Here is an 18,948-nt window from a genome sequence, read left to right as displayed (position 1 = left end):
TCAATTCCATTATTCAAAATATCAATTTCATTATTAAAAATTGGCTATTTCTTTATTTTCACGCGTATTTTTGAAATAAGGTCCTCCGTAACCCCTCTATAATGGTCATTACGGCACATATCGTTTAAACTAAATTTATTCTTCTATCAATAAGCTTTAATTTGGTGAATTAATTTTGCCTTGATAAGGGGCTAACGACTTGCGGCAGTGCATTCCGTTATTCAAAATAAATGATTTCTTAATGTTCAAGCGTATTTCGATGTGAAATTCCTTCGTTACTCCTCTAATATGCGTTGCTGAACATATCGACTATATACCTTTTGTTCATCTCTTAATAAACTTTCAAATGGAGTATAATGTATATCTATGATTAGGGACTATAGGGTCGCACCAATCAATTCCATTACTGGAAAGTAACATAGTTTATTTAAAATGTCTTGTGAATATGGTGTATTGCAGTCATATTTACGATATTTGAGATCTAGAACTTCTTAAGTACATGGTACCCAACACCTTCACTAAAATTAGTTTGGCTCATTTAATTTTCATAAAATTATGACAAAGTATTTACTTTGACCATTTGACAAAAGTATAAAAAATTCAGAAACTTTGAGCCAACCATTTTTTCAGAAAAATTACACTGGTTATATAGCATTTTGACAAAAACTAATTTCGATCATTGAGAAGCTTAATATATCATATGTTGGTTCGTGGCCTAGTAGTTAAGACCGAAGGCTACAGTGCTAAAGGTCCCAGGTTCGATCCTGACTCGGGGCGCTGGAAATTCAATACCATTAGTAGGGTGATTTTGACCCTCCCACACACATCTCTGGGACCTAGACCGGATATTAAACTAGAATAGGTACTTTGGGGGCCTCGGTTGGTCAAAGTTGTCCCCGACTTTGACGTGGAGACCAATCTATAGATATCCCCTCGGTTTGTCTGTTCCCGCCGAGAAGCCCGGTGGTTTTCTTCGAGTTCTACGGTTTCCTACACCATAATAACTGACTTTCTTGTGTCTCCTAACAATCCCTCTGTGTTGGGTTGGGGATTGTCCTGTGGTGGGTTGTATATAAGTGACCGACACATCTCCATTAATCCTGATAGGGATTACATTGTACCCTCGGAGCAATCGGGTGCTCCGTTCACGGAGGGATCTTCGTACATACATACATACAATGGCCAAAGACCTCGGTTTCACTGTACGCAGCTGCAATAACGCTAGATTTTCACTCGCAGACAAAAGGTGTACATGAAAAGGATCTTGCACAACTAAGACTTGCAAATGCAAAAAAGCCTTGTGGAAGTAAATGTCACCCAAGCCTAGTAAGAATGTAACTAGCGATAAAAACTAACTATGACATCAATATTTAATTTTTACGTAGTTTTTGAATTATAAAAATTAACAATTAAATTTTCATGTAACCATCATTGTTTTTTTAGATAAAATTTTTGTATTATTGTAACGTTTATAATGTAATTTGAAAAAAAATACCTATATGGTCCAAATACTCATATGGTCCGGCCCGTTAATAACCAAACGAGTATTTTACTCATATGGTCGGACTATATGAATATACGCATATGGTCATGACCATACACGTATGGTCCTAAACTCCTAATACATTGTACTAAATTAAATATGATCCGGAACATTACCAAATGAGTATCAATCTCATATGGTCCAACCCGGTACGCGTATGTCGGACTATAATAGCATTTGCATATATCATGAATATAGCTATGAACATACGTATGGTTCAAGTACTCAGTAATATGGTCCGGAAAATATTTTTTCATTATCTTCCATATATCCTGCGATGCCCGAATCCCTGGCCCGAATACCCATCTAATTATACTCGAGTGTCAAGTTTTCATAAGTGGGAGCCCACTGACTGCCTAAGAGGGGGCCTGCTCCAGTCATGCTTCAATGATTCCCTATATAATCAACCATTTTTTTTCCCAGAAAGGGGGGGGGGGCGGGCCCCCTGAAAAACCCTCTAAATCCGCCTCTGCTGGCATTTATAATTTCAGTTTCTTGTGTATAATTTGATGTTTAGTATGACGTCAGTTATCACTGAACTATTATATTTGTTTAGAGGCCAGCTGAAGGACGCCTCCGATTGCGGGAAATTCCCGCTGCATTGAAGACCTATTTGAGACCTTCTACTGTTGTCTGTAAGTGTTCTATGGTCTGGTTGTTGTCTCTTTGACACATTCCCCATTTTCATTCTCAATTTTATGTATGCTATATTGATGACGCACTGTTGACCTTTAACTTTCATTTTTGTGTCATGGTGTTGCTTTCTTAATGATTTTACCCAAATTTTGTAATGCTCTTATTATTTTGTTTTAAAACGAAACATGATAGAAGAATGGAATGAGGGATATAGGGTGTTCAAAAATGGTGATATCGGATAAGATGTGGAACTTGAAAAATGGTGATATTGCAGTATATAGTGTGTAAAACAGTAGGATCTAAGTAACAGAAGGGAACAAATGAGACAGGAGAAAATTATAGAAAAAGGTGGGATTTGAGAACTTACACTCTTTGTGAAATTGTGCTAAAAACTCTGGTTTGGTATTAAAATAAGAAATATCATACCATAAGGAACATGTGTACTAAGTTTCAAGTTGATTGGACTTAACCTCATCAAAATCTACCTTAATCAAAAACTTTAACCTGAAGTGGGACAGGACAACGAACGGACGCACAGACCAGAGAACATAACGCCCTTCTACTATCGTAGGTTAAAATTAACATAAATCAGGAAATATATGTTTGAAGATAGGCAAAAAGTATCTTGTTGATATTCCAAGTGTCATGAACGATTCTGTGCTTTTTTTTTGCATTATTTATCAGGTTTACCAAAAGAAATGCAAAACCCCCACAAAACATTGGTGTTAAAATGAACAAACATTTGATTATGACACTCACTCGTCTTTTTATTTAGCAGTAGGTCAACTTTATTAAACAAGAGGCTCACAGGACACAGACAGGAGGCTCACAAGACACAGACAGGAGGCTCACAAGACACAGACAGACAGACAGACAGACAGTTTGGGCATGTTGACTCAAATGTAGATTCTATTGATTTTTTTTTTGGCTTTAAAATTGTGCCTCCAGACAGACCTAAATGCTAGTGTGACAATTTGGGCATGTTGACTCATATGTAGATTCTATTGATTGATTTTTTTTGGCTTTTAAAATGTGCCTCCATATTCCTTTTAACAAAAATGCAAAATATGGATAAAAATCACCATTCATAGGAAATAACTTCTACATCGAGTTAGTTGACAATTACAGCCATCCAGACTGATTCTGACTGTTATCAACATAAGTGCTGTGGTACTTACTGTTTCTCTCTTTGTATCTATTATAGTTTAAAGTGTTTACAAAAACTTAAACCAGATGCTCCGCAGAGTGCAGCTTTATACGACCCCAGAGGTTTAACGCGGAAAAGTTGAGGCAAGTATGGACACAACATTCAAGCTTGATACAGCTCTGAATTTGGATTGTGATTAAAAAGTTGACACAGCAAAGGTTTCTGACACAGAATGAATGTGGACTAATGAACCTTCAATTTCTTTATTTATTTTGCTTTTGAGTAAAAAACCATGCTGTTGAATATAAATCCCCTCAAAAAAAATATTTGAAGAATTTTTGTTTTAATTTCTGAAATCTGAAATGAGAAAAAATTTACCCCTCACCATTTTTTTTCACCTTCCCCAATCCCTTTTTCCATAAGTAATCTCAATTCAAAATTCTGATTAAGTTGGCAACACTAACTACTCATTAAAATACATCATGAAGTATTAGAATATAAAATAACTTACAGTCATGGTTAAGATTACTATTAACAGTGACTTCTAAAAATAAAATCTTAAGACACTTATCACTTCCTTTAACATAATTTTTAAGCAGTGTAAGGGAGGTAATCAAGTTATCAAACATATATATAACAGTATTTTTATATTTTAATTGGAATTGGATTACCTCCCTTACACAGCTTTTAAATTGTCTAAATTGTCCTTTAACCAGAAAAACCCTTGTTTCCCCCTTTTTTGCCCCTAATTGCTTAAAGATTTCATCCATTACCCCTTACAACCACCCCTTTGTAGTATGGAAACTTGTGGTATAATTTCAGGGGGATTTTTACACTTTAACACAAGTTATTGACTAAAAACTACAAAAATGCATATTTGGGCCCCTTTTTTGGCCCCTCACTTAAACCCCCATGTAGCAAGAACCCCAAAACTCAATTCCAGCAATTCCTTTGTAGTAGGAAACCTTGTAGTATAATTTCAGAGAGATCCATACACTTAAACACAAGTTATTGTCTGTAAACTAAAAAAATGCTTCTTTTTGGCCCCCTATTGCTACATGTTCAAGGATATTAATCCCAAACTGACACCAAGCCTTCCCTTTATTATATGGAACCTTGTGGTACAATGTAAGAGAGATCCATACAGTAAAACATAAGTTATTGTCCTGAAACTTCAAAAATGCTTGTTTTTGGCCCCTTTTGGCCCTTAATTCCCCACAACCCTTAAAATAAATCCCAAGCATCTACTTAATGTTATGAACATTGTGGTACAATTTCAGAGTAATTGAAATACTTATACACAACTTATTGTCCTGAAACCAGATAAATGTATATTTTGGGCCCCTTTGGGCCCCTAATTTCTAAACCGATGGGACCGTAACCCCCAAAATCAATCCCAACATTCCTTTCGTAGTTATAAACATTGTGTTAAAGTTTGATTGATTTCTATTTACTTATACAAAAGTTATTATCCGGAAACCATCCGTCTTCGGACGACGCTAAAGATTATGATGTGATACCAATATACGACCGCAAAAATTTTGCAGTTGTATAAAAAAAAGAACAGGCTCTTAAGAGCCTGTGTTGTACACCTTAGTCTATTATAGTTAAACAATTGACAAATATTGAAGACAAAAAATAGAATTTATGACAAAATTTATAAGCTTCTGTCCAAGTTTGGTACAAATTAAGAATAGTTTAAGAAATTTATAAAAAAAAATAAAACTTTAACCACGGAGTGAATGTATTTGTTAACAGGCAGAAAAATAAGTAATTCTAATACTGATAAACAGGATTTTTTTTTGTACAAAATTTACTTCTTGATACATTCTTATGATTGTATCCAAGTTTCTATCCAAGTTTGGTAGAAATCCAAGATATATAAAAAAGAATATATACATTTCGAAACTTTAACCACAGAGTGAATGTGATGTTTGTTGGCAGAAAAACAAAGATCATTTATAAATAAAATGCTAATACACAGGATTTTTTTTAACGAAATTTACCTCTGGATACTATCTTATGATCTTAAACAAGCTTCCGACCAAGTTTGGTAGAAATCCAGGATAGTTTAAGAAAGTTGTTCAAATTTCAAAAACTTTAACAATAATGTGAATAATGGACACCGCCGACAACAGAATGTAGGATCGATATGTCTCGCTTTTACAACAAAACTTAGAGGCTTGACAAAAAAATGCAAATACATGTATAAATAAATTTGGACCTATTTGATAAAAAATCAATATATAACTACGCAATAAGTACGGTAAGATTCAGTATACCAAGGAACTCCATAAAATAAATTTTTGCTAATAAAATAGATCTATGTTTAATATTGACCCTGTGGACCAATTTAAAGGTAAACAAGAATGTGTCTATAGTACAGAGATGCACCACTTGCACTATAATTTTTCATGTTCAATGGACCGTGAAATCAGGGTCAAACCATTGCTTTGGCATTAAAATAAGAAAGATCATATCACAGGGAACATGTGTAATAAGTTACAAGTTGGTTGTACTTCAAATACATCAAAAAGTACCTTGAACAAAAACTTCAACCTGAACTTCACACTATGATTTTCTATCTTCAGTGGAAAGTGAAATTGGGGTCAAAATTTTGATTTAGCATTGATTTAAAAAAATCATATCATGGGGAACATGTGAACTAAGTTTTAAGTTGATTAAAATTCCACTTCATCAAAAACTACCATGACCAAAAACTTTGACCAAAAGCAGGACAGACGGTCAAAGGAACACACAGACCAGAGAACATAATACCCATCTACTATCCTAGGTAGGGCATAAAAATCCAAAATCTAACAACATGATGAGATTCGGCATAATAATTTAAGTTTTTTTTCGGCACCTATTCAACCCTCAAAATTAAATCAATCCTAACATTCCTTTTTTGGTTTGGAACCTGTGGTACAATTTCATAAAGATCCATAGACTTTTGCTCAAGTTATTGTCCCCAAACATGAAAATCATATTCCTAAATGGTTTGGGCCATAGCCATGATAGCCCCCAAATTCAATCATAACCCTCCTTTTGAAGTTTTGAACAATTTTAGAGGAACATTCACTTATACACCAGTTATTGATATGAGTTACATGGCTGTGATATAAAAAATCCAATTAAGACAAATTTACTTAACAAAAATAAAATGCACCTACTGTACATGTACATGAAGCTGTAGCCTTTTGCTAATGATGTTTATTTCCAGCATGATTTTGCTAATCCACCAATCGTCTATGGCACTATGCTGTATTATGCATACCAGTGGATTGAGAAAAGTGCAGCAGATTTTAAATGCTGACTGTCACCATGCTCAAACCAGTGAATTTGCATTTCATTGATACACAAAACTTGAAGTCTCAATCTGTTGAAAAATTAAAATCATCATTATAAACAACTTAAATAAAATTTAAAAAAAATACTGTAGAAGATTCTATTTATACATACATGTACAACAACAACACTTTAAGAATGCTCCAGTTATTTATTGGGATCAACATGTTTTTAATGGCTAGACAACATTCATTAGCATGATTAGAATGAAACAAATAACTATAGCTATAGTCTGGGTGTTGATTTTTATTTGTAAACGTGTGGTTTTGCAATGTTGCATGTCCACCAATGTCCAGACATTGTGCAAGAAAATATTTGAAGAATATACGATGCTACTGGACATTTCTGCATGGCGTTGGCCGCATCAGTGAACACATTTTTCAAACTACATACCCCAAATTGATGTCATGATTGCGGCCAAGTGTGGATAAATTTGGCCTAGTGCTTTCAGAGGAGAAGATTTTTGTAAAATTAACCACGACAGACGCCAAGTGATGAGCCATTTGGGCCATGTAAGCTAAAAATGGCTACAGAAGGGGTCATAAACCTTACTGATTTAATGAAAATGATGAATGCCTTCTGTGTTAAATGCAACCAATCCGAAGCTATACGTGATAAGTTATTTATTCAAGATGGCGTGTATTTCGACTGAAACTGTTAGCTCCACACCGTGATGCAAAGCAACAATGCGCTTTAGCTATAAAAAATCCGAGATGGGGTGTAACACCAACATTTATTAGGCAGCAACCATTTGATTTTCTGGGGGGGGGGGGGGGGGGGGGGGCTATGGTTTTTTTTGGAAAAAAAAGTTTGTTTCTAGTTATTGGAGAAAAGCTGCCACTATATGTAATGCTAAAATTGAAAGAAAAAAATTGTTTTCAACTTGTCGCGAAAAAAATAGATTGTTTTTCGCAACAGGCGAAAAAAAGTTTGTACAGAAAAAAAAACATAGCCCCCCCCCCCCCCCCCCCCCCAGAAAATCAAATGGTTGCTGCCTTATAGAATACAAGTCATGGTTTCTAAATTCTAATTCACAGCCAACTACAAATTACAAATAAATCATATACTCCTTGATAGTATCAATTATTGCACAAACATTTATAAGTGTCGGGTTGTTGTCTCTTTGACACATTCCCCATATCCATTTGCAATTTTATAATGTAAGGGAATGGCCATTCAATTTTAAATGAATAAAGTGGGTATTTGGGTGCAACGTTTTTTTCTTTCAAAATATATTCTGATCCCTAATATGATGGCTACAAAAACGTTGAAACTAAACAGTAACAAAACATGATTGTTCCATTTCAGTGCAATTGTCAGAATGCAATTTAAGATCAGCAAACATAAATTACGTTCATCTAAAAATTGTTTTCTCCTGTCAGAAAATACTGAAAACGGAGTCAGTTCGCAAAAACCTAACGATTAAGATTGCTCGTAAGTCATGAACAATTCAGTATACTTATGACGTTTTTTTTGTGAAACTGACTCCTGGGTTGTATAGTTTTGTTGTGCTTTTCCATTACAGTCATTGGATATAAAAGACAAATTGAACCAGACATAAGTGATGAACATTAAATAGAGAATCTTAGCAGACAACATAAAACCACTTCATATATTTCTGACAAATCTATTGGAAGAAAACTAAACAATTTTGAAGATAAAAAACACTTGTCATCCAAAACATGGCAGTATCTGAAAGACCGACATTCATTAGCTGCCACATTGCAGTGTTAGTTGTTTGCGATTGATGCCTTTCCAATAAATAGAGATCCTTGGATATTTAAAGATAAGTTGAAACTTATACCTGTAATGGACAGTAAATAGAGAATCTCAGCAAACAGCATATAATATCAAATCTTATGTTTTGACAAAATATTTGGATGAAAACAATAATAATTGGAGGATGAAAAAGTAATTTTCATCCAAAGTATGGCAGTTACTGAAAGATATAATTTAATCATAATGGAAAATGACAAAGTGAAATGTTTGACTTGCATTTTAACCTTCTTCACGTACTGCAACATTTGTGTTAGTTGTTCGTGATGACTGTCTTTCCAGCAAATGTTAAAACACATTATTTAATAAACTATCTATAACGTAATTTTTTTTTATGTTTTACTAACGTTGATTGCTGTTGTGAATTTTAAGTAAAATTTGTAATGTGCATGCATAATGATAAAATTGGTATTTAAATGAATATCTATTATGTTTAATTGATATCATTGGGTTTTTACCTAAATATCATTTTTGACAACATTAGTTTATAATATAAATTTAATGTTTAATAAAATCAACATTTACTTAATATACAATGTTTAATTACTACACATTCTATAACTTAATGTCCCACACTTGTGACATTATTTTTCTAACCAAGAAACTAAGATTGCATTCCTTTACAATTTGTCTAATGTATAAATGCACAATGAAATATCTCCGCATTTTGATTTGCAAAAATTAAAAAAAAGTGAATTATAATAAGTAGCACTGGCAAACTAACTCATTCAGTTAATTCCCATCAAAGAATTATACGTCTTGTATAAAGATGCATTTCCCTCAAAATGTCAATCCTCATTATCTTGTCCTTATGTTAGTGAACAGTTTTTTTTATCTTTCAACATACAGCCATACAGGTTTTTATGACTTATAAAATAAGAAATTATGTGCTCATTATACTAAAAAGTCTGCATTTTTTACTCCCAAAGTATTCCATAATGCTTAAACACATCGCATACATTGTATATGTTTAAAATGACAAACAAACCTTAAAATTTTTATGTTTTAATAACATAAGTGTAAAATTAAATTCAAATTGTTTTATTAGCAATGATGATCTGACTTACCCCAATGTATTAAACATTAAAATATTATTTTTTGTTTATATCAAATTATTACTTAAAATAGATTGACAAGTTTACCGACTCATTAAGTTTTTCAAAAATATATTTTTCTAGATTTGTTTTTTATTAAAATATATTTTTTTTAAAACAGTATTTCCCATCTTAAATGATAGTTAATCACAAACTAATTTTGAAAATATAATTTTGAAAGCAAAAGTATCATCAACTTATGAAGATAATAAGCCAATTTACAAAGTCACGTTCCAGTTTCAAATAATAACTTTACACTGATTCCCAAAATATATAGTTTCTAAAACCTTTTTCTTAAAATAAGGGAGATAAGTTGTTACTTCCGATTTAAAAAGTTTACTTCTGGTTGACATTTTCAATATCATATGTCTTCCAACCTTATTTTAAAGACACAATGGCTCTATCATGTATAAATAATGATATAGAGTAAAGGTCAAAATATAGAACGTCAAAAAAAAAAGTAAAATCACAAAAATACTGAACTCAGAGGAAAATCAATTCGGAAAGTCCATAATCACATGGCAAAATCAAATAACAAAACGCATCAAAAACGAATGGACAAGAACTGTCATATTCCTGACTTGGTACAGGCATTTTCAAATGTAGAAAATGGTGGATTGAACCTGGTTTTATAGCTAGCTAAACCTCTCACTTGTATGACAGTCGCATCAAATTCCATTATATAGTCACCGATGCGAGAACAAAACAAACAGACATAATAGGTAAAAATGTCAAAAATAGGGGTACCTTTCAAATTTACCTTTCCCCTTGAATTAAATTTCAAAGTCATATAGCAGGTACTTCAAATCAAATGACCCCAAGTCTCCACTATAATATGGGATATGAGTTCTATCCCAATACAGCTAATTTTAAGTGTAAGAGGGGTGGAAAGTCCCATCAAAAGTAAACACACCCTTTGCAACTAAAATATACATTTTAAGACGTACTGTAACTAACAAAATTAGGACAAAAAACATGTCAATACCTAATCATTCTTATGCGGTTTCTGAAAAGAAGCAAGGATAAGCCAAACAATTATAACTTGTCATTGACCTTTGACCATGATTAAAGTTACTCAAAAAGGGCAAAACACCTTTAGGGGTCAATTGACAATTTTGGTCTAGATAGATCTTACTTTGCTGAACATTATCGCTGTTTAAATAACACGCCGGTGAGCTATAAACTATAGGCTCTCAAGAGCCTGTGTCGCTCACCTTGGTCTATGTGCAGATTAAACAATGGACACAGATAAATTCATGACAAAATTGTGTTTTGGTGATCATGATGTGTTTGTAGATCTTACTTTACTGGATATTCTTCTTGCTACTATTATCTATATCTATAATGAACTTGGCCCAGTAATTACAGTTGAAAATATATTATAAAAATTTATTCAAGATAATAACCAAAAACTGCAAAATTTCCTTAAAATTACTTATTCTGGGGCAGAAACCCAATAACAGATTGTCTGTTTTGTCTGAAAATTTCAGGGAAGATAGATCTTGACCTGATAAAAAAATTATCCCTGTCAGATTTGCTCTAAATGCTTTGGTTTCAGAGATATAAGCCAAAATCTACATTTCCCACTATGTACTATTTTTAGCCATGCCGGCCATCTTGGTTTGTTGGAAGGGTCACGCCACTCATTTTTGAAATTAGATAACCAAATGATGATTGTGGCCAGTTTGGTTAAATTTGGCCTTATAGTTTCAGAGGAGAAGATTTTTTAAAAGAATACTAAAATTTTAGAAAAATGGTTAAAAATTGACTATAAAGGGCAATAACTCCTTAATGGGTCAACTGACAATTTTGGTCATGTTGACTTATTTGTAGATCTTACATTGCTCAACATTATTGCTGTGTACAGTTTATCTCTATCTATAATAATATTCAAGATAATAACCAAAAACAGTAAAATTTCCTTAAAATTACCAATTTAGGGCAGCAACCTAACAACGGGTTGTCCGATTCATCTTAAAATTTCAGGGCAGATATATCTTGACCTGATAAACATTTTTACCCCCTGTCAGATTTGCTCTAAATGCTTTGGTTTTTGAGTAATAAGCCAAAAACTGCATTTTACCCCTATGTTCTATTTTTAGCCATGGCGGCCATTTTGGTTGGTTAGCCGGGTCACCGGACGCATTTTTTAAACTAGATACCCCAATGATGATTGTGGACAAGTTTGGTTTAATTTAGCCCTGTAGTTTCAGAGGAGAAGATTTTTGTAAAAGTTACAACGACCGACGACAGACAACAGACGACGGACGCAAAGTGATGGGAAAAGCTCACTTGGCCCTTAAGGGCAGGTGAGCTAAAAAGTGTATTGGAGATGGGTCAAGAAAAATAAACAATAATAACAATTTTGTCTCAATTATTTTCAGATTGATCATACACATGTGTCCCCCCTTTTTTGTAATTGTTTATAAACACGATTCGCCCGTATTCTATAGATTGTTGCTGAACTATTCAGGCTTATACCAATATTGATAAAAACAATAAATATTTTAATTATCTAACACTGAATTGTCAATCAGAATGAATATAAATGTCGCAGGATACAGATCTCAGGCCATTGTTAACGACGATCGTTGTTTCTTCTTTCAGGAATTCTGTTGTTTGTTGAAGTCGTTATTTCATAAAATTGAATATAAACTTACATTATTTTACGTATTTCAGTCATTGTAAACCATTATCCGACAGCTAAATGATGATATAGGTCATCGCTTGAACATCCTCCATTTTCTTTTAAAACGAAAACAAACATTCAAATGCCCGGATGTGTATATCTTTTTCAAGCCGATCGAAAACCATGCATATATATGTCAGGATCGATTATATATCTTAGATAATTTCTTAACGAATAAGTTCCGATACTTGTATGAAGTATCAAAAAATAAAAGATATATTAAGCTATCATTTGAGACAAAATTTCATTACATATATACGGGGGAACCAATAATTAATCGTGATTAAAGTTAGTGTACACTTTATCTCGGTTTGTACCGATTTGGTGAAAAGTGACATATATAGAAAAATGGGGGTAGGCCACTTCAGAAATCAATATCTTTCTTATTTCTCGATAGTTTTTTACCATCAAAACCGTTTTGTAATCGCATTATATCGATCTTTCGTGTGGCATTAGTTTGACATAGCTAATATTTATACTTTTTTTTGTACATATACCTACAGTTAAGGTGTACACCTCAACTGTACACTTTACTGAAGTGTACAGATTATGTCCAAAAATACCCCCGAAGTGTGCAGTTTAACCCCTAGATGTAGATATATATATATATATATATATCCATCGGATCGCCATCAATGATGGTGATACATGGCTGTGTACATAATGTATATACAACTCGTCTAAACATCAACCCAACAATGTTAGATCTGTAAATTTGCTTACAATATAATTATTTTCTGTGACTGTATCTTACATTCATTTGTAGGATCCTTTACTATAGATAATTTAGCTGATCTGTAACAATAACATCTTCATGCCTTATATATCATGTACTGCAGTACGCCGCTAGATTAAAACTGACGTGGAAAGGTAACACACGGCCAGCGAAAGCTCTTTTTTTGAGAGCCCAGGTGGTCGTGTGGTCTAGCGGGACGGCTGCAGTGCAGGCGATTTGGTGTCACGATATCACAGTAGCATGGGTTCGAATCCCGGCGAGGGAAGAACAAACAAATTGCGAAAGCAAATTTACAGATCTAACATTGTTGGGTTGATGTTTAGACGAGTTGTATATATATACAACTCGTCTAAACATCAACCCAACATTGTTAGATCTGTAAATTTGCTTTCGCAATTTGTTTGTTCTTCCCTCGCCGGGATTCGAACCCATGCTACTGATATATCGTGACACGAAATCGCCTGCACTGTATCCGCTGCGCTAGACCACGAGACCACCTTGGCTTCACAAAAATAAAGCTTTCAGTGAACGGGTGTTACCTTTCCTCGTCAGTTTTAATTTAGCGTCGTACTACAGTACATGATATATAAGGCATCCAAAAACAATATCAGATAATGAGAAATTGTAAATAAATATATATATATATACAACTCGTCTAAAAAACAACCCAACAATGTTAGATATTTTAATTTGCTTTCGCAAATTTTTTGTTATTCCCTCGACGGGATTCAAAACCATGCTACTGAGATATCGTGATACCAAATTGCCTGCACTGTAGCTGTCCCGCTAGACCACACGACCACCTGGGCTTCATAAAAATGAAGCTTTCGGTGGCCGGGTGTTATCTTTTCACATCAGTTTTAATCTAGCGTCGTACTAAAGTACATGATATAAGGCACGGAGATGTTATTGTTACAGATCAGCTCAATTATCTATAGTAAAGGATCCTACAAATTAATACAAGAGTCAGTAACAACTCTACAACAGATTTATCCATCGGATCACCAGCAATGTTGGTGATACATGGCTGTGTACATTATGTATATACAACTCGTTTAAACATCAACCCAACAATGTTATATCTGTAAATTTGCTTTCGCAAATTTTTTGTTCTTCCCTCGCCGGGTTTCGAACCCATGCTACTGAGATATCGTCACACCTAATCGCCTGCACTGTAGCCGTCCCACTAGACATATATTTTGAATCCCGGCGAGGGAAGAACCAAAAATTTGCGAAAGCAAATTTACAGATCTAACATTGTTGGGTTGATGTTTAGACGAGTTGTATATATATATATATATATCAATTGAGTCTAATGGCTGAATGATCTTGCATGAGGATTTTTACCGATTTCTTGTTTTTCTACAGAAGCTATTGGATATATTTCTGACTACGGCTTAATGTAATAAAACTGTTAGTTTGTTTTCCTATCTTTTTTCTGATTTCTATTTAGTTGTTTTTATACAATATTCCTATCTTTTTTTCTGATTTCTAATTAGTTGTTTTATACAATGTTCAGCAATTATGTTAAATTAAATACCTTTTTTTCAGCGTCTAATGGATGGATAGGCAATTGTATTGGTATAAATATGTGGGCTCAATCATTTAACTGGGCTGCTGAGGACTGTATGGAAAGGTATCAATATATTTGCGAATTCCCAATGGTTAGTAGAAACATTATTTGTGAAATTATTTGATAAAATTGAATATTTGTTGTATCTTATTGAAACAAAATCACTTATCTACAGTCATACATGTTATCATTTTAACCAAACATCAATCTGTTAAGATTAATATTATTTTGTCTTTTTGCAAAGTAATCAAATTTAAACAAAGAAGCTATATCATAAAAATCTAAAATGGGCCAGACCATGTTACTGATTTTTGAATATGGAAGTCTTTAGGTATGTGATAATACTTTTATTAAAGGGATCTTTCGAGGAAACGATGGTATACTCCCCAATAGGGTAACGCATTAAGTGTGCTCAATGTATAAGACTATCATTAATGTGTTCAATGAACGAGACGTATCATCGGTCTGTTTAATGAATGATAATTGTCATTGAATTTTTAATTACATAAGAGCCACGAAGGGGCCACATCTGGAGCACATAAGCTCACCCTCTGTTTTGGGTGGCTGCCATTGAAACTCACATCTTTGTAGGTATCGATGTTTCGTGGATTGAGGAAAACTTGCATTTTCGTGGATAGTTTATTTTGTTGTTTTGCAAAAGTCTGCATATATTCTAATACAATAGTTGTATAATTAGTTTAATATTTAAAAGGATATTTAAACAATTTAAATCGAATATGCATTCATTAATTTGTGACCCTTAAGGAGGTAGACCTAGGTTAAGGGAGATAACTCTTTAAATCAGTCAAGCGTTTGTAAAAGTCAAGTTCACCAATGTATTTTAAGCATCTACCTGAAACAGATTGAAAATAATCTATGTAACCTAGAAGCTTAGAATATGTTTTTGAAAATGGTTGACACAAACGTACTGATGATTTTAAAAGTTATTTCCCTTAACCTAGGTCTACCACCTTAAATAAATTATTGTACTCTGTATTTGTACCGCAAATAATTTCTGAGTTACACTTTAGCTGTAGGTTGTTTGCAAATGTGTTATATTTTGTTCAGTTTTGGTATATACTTTTGACTCTTTTGATGAAAGATGTACGAACATGATTGAAAAGAAACGTGCTCTCTTTTACATATTGGCAACCAATCATTTAAAATATTTTTGAACTAAATCTAAAAATGTTCACACTTATTAAGATTTTTACCGTCGTAAGCTCAAACTTATAGAAAAGGTCTCGTAAGGGCATTTGCTCCTTTGAAAGTCTTATGACAGATTAATGTTTTTTTTTAAGATTAAAGACCAAACTTCCATTTTATCACTATGTTCAATTTTTAGCCATATCGGCTGTGTTGTTTGTTAGACTAAATTATCAGACAAATATTATTGACTAGATACCAAAATGATTATTAATTGTAAGTTAAGTTTTAATTAACTTGGATAATAGTTTCAAAGAACATAATTGTAAAAGACAACACAATATGACGACGACAGACGACATACGACAGACACAAGGTGAACTTAAAACAACAAAAGACAAAACAATAGTCTACAAAATATAAAGAGCTGAGCAACATCAATTCTTCCAAAAACTGGTGATGATATTATGTGTTCCTGCAGGGTAAGCAGATCCTGCTCATCGTGTACTCCTGCAGGGTATGCAGATATTGCTCATCATGAGGCACCCGTCAAGTTGATCAACAATAATGTAGTTTCGATGGATTTCTATTTATTTAAGCATCTTTTGTTGTACCATTATATTTAAGTTTGGTTATATTGATCACGTATATTTGAAAAAAAATAGCATTCCAATAAGCATTTGTTTAAAAATCATTGTATGTCATTTTAAAGTAATTTGATTTTTTTCTTAACGATAGTATATTTTTTTTTCAGAAAACCTGTCCATAAAAGTGTATGTGGTCAACGTAATATAACAACCATAGAGCTTTTGGATTCGTCGTGTAATAAGATAATAAAATAGAAATATCTTTTTTGTATTGGTTTTTTTCTTTTGTTTTCTTTTTTACTTTGCTAGGGCCCTTTGCTACACCCGTTTGGTTTTAAGATGATAAGTAACAAATGATTTTCATAATCTAAGACTTCTGGATAATACGATAGAGCGGAGAATTCGTCAACGGAACAGCACCAAAATAAATCTCACATGGTAAAAATTAAAATTAAAAAAAAACTGAACTCCGAGGAAAAATCAAAGCTGAAAGTCCCTAATCAAATGGCAAAATCAAATGATGAAACACATCAAACGAATGGATAGCAACTAGCATATTCCTGACTTGTAAAAGGTATTGGAGACAGGTTACAAAATCAAACACAGATCAACTTGCTGAATGCTGATTGTTTTTAAACAGAAATAAAATAAGTCAATACATTACCCCCCCCCCTCTCCCCCGAAAAAAACACAAATAAATAAGGGAAACCGATACAAGCCAGGCATCAACATCCACAAACAGATCAAAAACAAGAAAATCCGAGTCCTATAAGATTACCGTTAATTGTTTAAAGACAACACAAACCAAAAGTTCAATAAGCTAACCGAACTATCCAAAATGCGATGGTTGTGATTTCAAATCGAAAGTTAAGATGATACAATTAAGAAATTGAGTTCAAAAGTGTAACATATCATTTGTAATCTGTGAATTGAAAACAATACGTCAAATAATTCCATGCGTCCAAAGCGCTTTTCTGGATTAACATTCACCAGGAACGCTCAAAGCCAAACATTTGAAATCCGAAGGATGTATAAGTACCGAAACAGTTGACGTCTGTTAGATTTATATGAAAAAAACACACAAAAAATGGCCAAATTCATATGAGGTCAACTTTGAGTGAGGGAGTTGAAATCGTAGTGTCTTTATAACTTCAAAATTTCTAATCAAACAATTTAGAAAGGTTTGTGTATATCATGTCAATACCGAAGTACTGACTACTGAGCTGGTGAAACCTTCGTTGGACTGACAGTCCACCAGCAGAGGTATCGACCCAGTGATGTAAAAAATTGAAAGCAACACATCAAATATTTTCATGCGTCCGACGCACTTTCCTGGATTTATCTTCATCAGGAACGCTCGAAGCCAAACATTTGAAATCCGAGGGATGTATAAGTACCGAAACAGTTGAAGAGCAAAATGACAAAAACACTTAAATAAAAAGCCAAATTTATCTTAGATCAACTTTGCCTCAGGGAGTTGAAACCTTAGTTTCTTGATAATTTCAAAATTTATTAATGAACAATTTAGAAAGGTTTGTTATAAATCATGTCAGTACCGAAGAACTGACTACTGAGCTGATGATATCCTCGTTTGACTGATAGTCCACCAGCAGAGGTATTGAAAAAAGTAAAATCACAAAAAATATTGAACTCCGAGGAAACTTCAAAAAGGACGGTCCCCAATCAAATGGCAAAATCAAAAGTTCAAACACATCAGACGAACGGATAACAACTGTCATATTCCTGACTTGGTACAGTCAATGTTGTATGTAGAAAATGGTGGATTGAACCTGGTTTTATTGCTAACTAAAACTCTCACTTGTATGACAGTCGCATCAAATTCCATTATATTGTCAACGATGCGTGAAAATAACAAAGAGACACAATAGGTAAAAATGTAAAAAAAAATAGGGGCACAACAGTCAACCTTGTGTTTTATCTTAATCACTATAAAAACAACAAATGTAACGAAGAAGCACAAAAAGGCATACATCAAATTTAACATCCTCATTTTGCTTATATTATGCGATTTTATTTATCTATGTTAAATCCACCCATAAAGGATTGAAGGTTTTAAGTACTGGTGTAAAATTGCGCGTTTGAAAGGTACACATATAATAAGTTTGTCGGTCAAAGTATGACGGGATACATCAATACAGAGTCACGTAAAATAGATATCACAAAAAAAACAGACTTAACAGTAAATGTAATAATAATAAAAAAAATAATTGTGTGGTTCAAAGTATGACGGGATTTATAAGTACAGAGTCACGTCAAATGTATATCACAAAAACAGACTAAACAGTAAAAGTTAGATATGTCCTATTTTCGGTGCAAAATATAGTTAGGATGCATTTTGTGTCCGGGGATACATGGACACGCATATATATAACTATATAAACAGATAAACAATCAATGTCTATTATCATGATTATAGTCGTTACAGTAGCCCAGTGTTATATAAAACTTGTGATTTAGGCGGACACAGCTGGACACAACGTTATTTCTATTTAAAACTTAAAAATCTGCTGGCTACAGGTGGACACAGCTGTACACAGTTCTAATCCTATATAAAACTTCTGAATATGGGGGGCTACAGGCGGACACAACTAGACACAACGTTATTTCTATATGAAACTTCTGAATATGGGCGCTACAGGTGGACACAACTGG

General features: G+C 33.4%; 1 protein-coding gene across 1 annotated transcript in view; it reads left to right on the top strand.

The window, feature by feature from the left end:
- The window catches only part of LOC139482186 (uncharacterized), a 259,285-nt gene extending 242,743 nt beyond the window's left edge, over positions 1-16,542 (top strand). Inside the window, exons 7-8 of the mRNA XM_071265886.1 lie at positions 14,521-14,633; positions 16,443-16,542. Of these exons, the coding sequence (XP_071121987.1) occupies positions 14,521-14,633; positions 16,443-16,457 (128 nt within the window). The 3' untranslated portion in view covers positions 16,458-16,542. The remainder of the gene's footprint in view (positions 1-14,520; positions 14,634-16,442) is intronic.
- Positions 16,543-18,948: the final 2,406 nt, after the last annotated feature.

Source organism: Mytilus edulis, chromosome 7 (assembly GCF_963676685.1).
Source record: "Mytilus edulis chromosome 7, xbMytEdul2.2, whole genome shotgun sequence".
Lineage (NCBI taxonomy): Eukaryota > Metazoa > Mollusca > Bivalvia > Mytilida > Mytilidae > Mytilus > Mytilus edulis.
The sequence above is the reverse complement of the archived record's forward strand: the minus strand, read 5'-3'. Positions and strand labels throughout refer to the sequence as shown.